General features: G+C 40.4%; 1 protein-coding gene across 7 annotated transcripts in view; it reads right to left on the bottom strand.

Moving 5' to 3' along the window:
- Positions 1 to 1985: 1985 nt before the first annotated feature.
- Positions 1986 to 6268, bottom strand: part of bcorl1 (BCL6 corepressor-like 1) — an 89851-nt gene continuing 85568 nt past the window's right edge. For 5 of the 7 annotated variants that reach the window (XM_060927533.1, XM_060927531.1, XM_060927530.1 and 2 more), the window contains 3 exons: positions 4332 to 4409; positions 3931 to 4099; positions 1986 to 3847 (listed from right to left, as the gene is read on the bottom strand). In XM_060927533.1, coding sequence (XP_060783516.1) covers positions 3535 to 3847; positions 3931 to 4099; positions 4332 to 4409 — 560 coding nt within the window. In that variant the 3' untranslated portion in view covers positions 1986 to 3534. The remainder of the gene's footprint in view (positions 3848 to 3930; positions 4100 to 4331; positions 4410 to 6268) is intronic. The other 2 variants (XR_009655211.1, XM_060927534.1) reach the window with 2 other exon arrangements.

Raw genomic sequence — 6268 nt, 5'->3', positions numbered from 1 at the left:
TGTTTTTGTTTGTAATGGCACATAAATGCAATACAATACAGGACTGCAATACAGTAATTAGAAGTTTACATACACTCATCATGAACATTGCATATTGGGCTTTCAATGATTTACTGTATCTGAACTGTTCTTTCACTGTGGATGAATGATTTTATACAACATGCATTTTTAATTTAAAAAACAAAAACAAAAGAATTTAGTGTGCAAGTTTTAATTTATTGAGGGATTTCTGAAATCAATGCAGGGTCAAAAAATATATACATATTTGGTTAAATGTCTATTAGCAAGTTTCCTGACAAGTTTCCAGACACTTTTTGTAGACATCAAGGCTTCTGGCATAATTCTGGTTGGATGTGTGACCACTCTTCTTGGCAGAATTAGTGGAGTTCAATTAAATGTGTTGGTTTCTTGGCATAAACCCAACTTTTAAACACAATCCAGATATTTTTGATGGAGTTGAGGCCAGGAGTTTGGGAAGGGCATTCCAAAAGCTTATTATTAGCCTGCTTTATCCATTCACAGACAACTTTGATGTGTTTGGGGTCACTGTCCTGGTCTAACATCCAAGTGTGTCCATGTACAAACTGTCTAGCTGATGGTTTGAGGTTATACTGAAGAATTCTGAGGTGGTCCTCCCTCACCTTGTTTAATCATGCTTAACAGTTGGTACAGTGTTCTTGGAGTTGAATGCCTCACCTTTAATCCTCCAAACATACCTCTAGTCATTGTGGTCAAACAACTCAATCTTTGTCTCATCTAATCATAAAACTTTCCTCCAGAAGGCTTTTTCTTTGTCGATGTGGTCAGCTGCAAACCTTAGTCAAGCTTGAAGGTGTCAATATTGGAGCAGGGGCTTCTTTCTTGGACGGCAGCCTCTTAGTCCATGGTGATGTAAAACAGCGTTTCTCAACCTTTTTTCAGTCACGGCACTCTTCAGAAGTATGAAAATTCTCAAGGCACCCCCATATAAAATATACGCAGTCACGCTGACCATACGCTGACCCCGGCAGTGACGTTGTGACATGGGAAAGGGGGCCGTGAGACAAATTTTGATGATGTACTGTATGAGGCGGCGATGATCTGCATTAGTGTAACTATCATTTTTTAAATTTTAATTCATTTTATTTCAATGTTAGAATATATAATTTTTTGATGGCACCCCAACGAAGCCAGACGGCACCCCAGGGTGCCGCAGCACCCCAGTTGAGAAAGGCTGATGTAAAACACGCTTGACTGTAGACAGTGACACTGGTGTTCCAGTAGCTTCTAATTCATGGCAGACCTGTTCCTTGGTGGTTCCTGACCATCCAAACCAATTTCTTCTCAACTGAGGGTGGCAGTTTGGGTCTTCTTTCAGAAATTGGCAAAGTGGCTACACATCATGATAACTTGTACTTGTCAAACAAACCTTTTTAAATGTTGGCATACAGAAGCTACCAGCTGTAGTCAGTCATGTTCACTAACAGGAAGTTAAGAGGCCTTGGGGTTGGCAAGTTAAAAGACATTTTGGAACTTTGATCACCAAAGAATTAATAATCTAAGTGGGTGTATGTATAATTGTGACACTGTGTTTTCAGAATGCTCAAATTAAAGCCATTGCACAGAATTTTTTTAGACTATTATTATTATTTATTATTATTAAAATATATTTAAAGATTATTGTACAAATACTTCTGCTACAGAAAAAGAACAGATTAAAGAAATCATTGAAAGCCCAATATTGCCATTACATTCACGTCCACGGTGAGTGTATGCAAACTCCTGACCGCAACTGCACAGAGACATAGATGGCTTGGTACGTTCTGTTGTACAAATTTTTTTTTCCAAATCTTTGGGTCCCGAAACCCTTGTAATCTTTCATTTTTCCATGTCATGACGGGTATATGCGCTATAAATTTAGCTTACTAAGAAATGCTTCTCTATACAACCATAAGACCTCAGAATTGAGCAATACTGGTAAATTGCACTGAACATTACAAGCAAACTTAACAATCATGCTTTATTCTAGTCAATTTCTTTTAAAAAGGAATCAGAAAAACATTCCCTTTGCGCATCATACAGACAGTAAACCTTCAAAATCAAGTACTCTCTTCATGGCTTGGTGGGCCTCCATTGGTAATGAAACTAAACTCTCTCTTTACATTTCTCACTCTTCAATTAAATAGTATTTATTGGTTTCAGTTCAAAAAAAGGTCAATGATTGTCAACACAAAATCTATCTTAGCACCAGTACAATAAAACTGTACTTTTGCTCATTAAAACACTGTTTGGAGTGAAGGAGAACACAACATCCGTAAGGTAAAGGGATTAATTGTACATTTCAAATAAAGCACCAACCATACAAAGCAACTTTCATATATCATTTGTGTGATACACAAAAAGTTAAATATATTAATGACTATTAAATTAAACACAGTCAAACTGTGTAAATAAAACACACCATGCACCACAACGCTCGCTGGAACTGGGTACACTGGGGAAAGCAAGCTAAGTAAGAGAGGTCTTCTCTCATGACCTTGAACTGAGCAAGGTGCTGGACAACATCCAGAACAAAGTCCTTTGAAAAATCTCCACCCAAGCGAAACAAAAAGAAAAGAAAAAAAAGCATTCCACAGGTTTGCTTTTTCATCTTGCTTGCTTTTATCAAGGCTTTCATACCTTGATATCCAACAATCTCTTTAGGTTTTGTAAACATAAAATGAAACTCCTCATTCATGGATAAGTCGATACCTTTTCTTGAAAATCAGAATTAACTGGGTTTTATAAATATGAAAGAACAATCCTTTGCCTGCTCTACTGCAAAGAAACCATCCAAGATTAATGCAGCTAGTTGGGGTGTTGGAAGCAGAGCTGTGGTGGCAATGTGAGCCGAGGTATGGTGAGGTAAAGGAGGGCAGGCCTGATCGACATATGTTCTGGGTTAGCGGTCCTCACAGAGAGAGTGCGAAACAGAGAGAGAGACTCTCACAGGTTTACAGAGGAACCATCTGTCCCAGAGTCCTTCCTGCCACAATGAGCTGGCCAAAAACTCTTAGATCACTAAGATAAAACAAAAAGAAAAATGCCTTGGGCATGCTTTCAAAACTATTCACATAACCTCAGGAATAAAGAAACATTAAAACATATAAATGATAAATTACAACCAAACTAGGCTCACCCTGATGTCAATATATACATATATATTTACATATACTTATAGGTTTATACATATAAAAAGATTGAAGAGAAGTTACTGGACAGTGAAAAATACCTACAGACTGGGAAGAGAAATTTACTTTTGTCCGCTTTGCTAGAGTCCTCCCTTCTCCTGTGAGTGATTTCAAGGCAAGTCAATCTAACAAAGCCCCTTCTGCTGCTGTAAAGGAAGGTTTTCTGGGAGAAGGGTGTGTTCTGCGAGGATCTCATCTGTTTTCGAGGAGCCATTTTTGGCAGATAGTGTACATACAAAGTGCTGGTTTTAGTAGCAGTGCATCTACCAGTAAATAAAGAGGTGCAAATGCCTGTAGACAGCTACTTACTCATCTCAGAACATTGCTATCGGTTGCAGAGGCTACCTCTAACCTCTGACCTCTCATCATCATCATCTTGTAGCAGCTGGATAGATGAGCCTAAGAGACCCTGCAATTCTGGTATGCAGCGCACCAGCTCGACTGTCTCTTCATCCTCCTCATCATCAATGGGTCGGAACTCATCTGGGGCAATACACGTCTGACTAATGCTCACCTGTCTCCAAAGCTCGGCCCTTGTGAGGCTCACCACCTCAAACTGAGGGTACCTTGCCCGGAAGATGCGAGCTGAGACCTTCAGGCGTTTCAACACATCCATCAGCAGAAACCAGTTGCAAAAACTGTAAGTGCAGAGATATAAGCTTAATATAAAAAGGCATATGCACATGCAACAGTGTTAAAATCGGGTGCTGTGGTTACTCACCCCTGTGTTAGCGATACTTGAATGTGGTAGCAGGGTAATAAAGGTTCAGAGGAGAACTCAAACAAAAGGCAGTCTGTGTCCTTTTCCTTTCCCTGCTCTCTCCATTCTTCCTTGTCTTCCTCTTCAGGTTGACACAGCAGGAAGTCCCAGCAAGCCTCCTGATCTGTCTCTAAAAAGGATTCACAGGTACCAACAGAATGACAACATATCCCTGTGAGTAGAATGTGTTAATGCTCCCCCTATTGGACATCCGAATTCAGTAAAAACTATTCCAGACAAAGGCAAATTGATTCTCAAATCCTGACTGTCCAGCCTTGACCACAGAAATGAGACTGATTGATAACCTGAGCTTCCACCAAATTATTGTAAATTCTGGCTTATGCATTTATGAAGTCTCCTACCAAACACAGAGCTGCTGTAAAAATCCCACTGAAGACTTGGATCCTGATCAGGGCGTCCTTCTAGGTCCGTGAAGTACTCTGAGAGAAAAGAGATGTGTGCAGGGTAAAGTTATATATAACTCTAATTTTGATTGTACACCCCATTAAAGAAATGATTAAGTAACACAGGAACACTTCAGTAGGGCCCACCAGCACCCACATTTCAACAGGGTCCAACAGTGGTGCTGGGAACAGTGGGACTCAGAACCTTCTGATCAGCAGCCCAAAATCAGGGATAGATCATGCAGACGTGAGAAGCAAATAGCACTTTTATTTGCTGCAAAATGTAATACGGTGTAACATAAAATCCAGAGACAATTTAAAAATAAAAAGACCAATAGAATGATGCATGGAATTTAAAGACAGCAAGCATTCAAATAAACATCTTATTGGAGTCGAATAGGCTACATTGCCAATATGTTCCTGCATGTATAGTACTAATCACTGGTTAAAATTAGCAATATGCCTTCTGCCCTCATTATTCAACTGTTATACTAACAGTTGGCAACCAACTATAAGATTATAGGAAAATCACATGCGTTGATTGGCTGAGAAATTTGGACTATGTCTCAATAATCACCTTGAGCGACTCGGCAAAATGGCGGCCAATCGTTTCGTCACCGTAACTGAGGAAGCATTACGAATTATGAAAGAAAATGCTGTTTCTTAAAGCACTAATAATGCTACGAAGTTTGGTCTAAAACTATTCAAAAGGTAAGGTGGAATTGTGATTTATTTTATTCATTTCAAAACAAAGTATTTTATGTGACTTGGTATAGATAAGTGACAAGTCTGCATGCATTACATTTGCATGCCGCGTTTGAAGATTGAAATAAATGATATTCTGAATACAATTTATTGTTTTTTTTTAAATAAAATCACCTGTGTATTTATGCTAAAACAATTATCCGCCTCAGGCTCAGTGAATATCGGTGAATAATAACCGAGATGAAGTCACCTTCAGTGAATAACTTAAATAATCCCATCATGTTACGCCTGCTGATGGGATGCTGCTGCCTGATCCTGACTCCTGATCTGTCCACTGGACCTGCCTAGCCCATCCTGATGCTCAGTGTCTTTTTGGAGCATCCTTCACTTGTGAGTCACTTGCTGCTGCTGCTGAATGGCCCACCATGGACAGCCTCGAGATGGCTATGGATGGTCCTATTTGCATACCATAAAGATTGCACTATGCAGTGTGCAATGTCACCAGAAGAACATGGAATCCCTTTTGAGTTTGGTTCTTTTCAAGGTTGTTTCTTCTTGTGCTCTCAGAGTTTTTCCTTGCCATTGCTGCCTCTGGTTTGCTCATTAGAGATCTAAATCCACATCCAGATTTCTGTAAAGCTGCTTTGTCTCATTATATAAATAATAAATAAAGTACCCTTTAGGGGACCAGAGAGTGTGTTCCAACTATAGGGGGGTCACACTTCTCAGCCTCCATGGGAAAGCCTATGCCGGGGTGCTGGAGAGGACAGTCCAGTTGATAGTCAAACCTTGGATTCAGGAGGAACAATGCGGTTTTTGTCCTGGTTGTGGAACATTGGACTGGACTTGCAAGGGTACTGGAGGGTGCATGGGAGTTTGCCCAACCGGTCTACATGCGTTTTGTGGACCTGGAGATGGCTTACGACCATATCCCTCGTGGTGCCCTGTGGGGGGTGCTTCGGGAGTATGGGGTTCAGGCCCACTACTGCAGGCCATTCGGACCCTGTATGACCGGAGCAGGAGTTTGGTTCACATTGCTGGCAGTAAGTCAGACTTGTTCCCGGTGCATGTGGGACTCAGCCAGGGCTGCCCTTTGTCACCAGTTCTGTTCATAACTTTTATGGACAGAATTGCTACCTAAAGTGGAGGAGTTTAAGTATCTCAGGGTTTTGTTTACGAGTGAGGGTAAG

The sequence above is a fragment of the Neoarius graeffei genome, chromosome 8 (genome assembly GCF_027579695.1).
Source record: "Neoarius graeffei isolate fNeoGra1 chromosome 8, fNeoGra1.pri, whole genome shotgun sequence".
NCBI lineage: Eukaryota > Metazoa > Chordata > Actinopteri > Siluriformes > Ariidae > Neoarius > Neoarius graeffei.
Note: the sequence above shows the minus strand (reverse complement) of the source record. Positions and strands in the feature narration are given on the sequence as shown.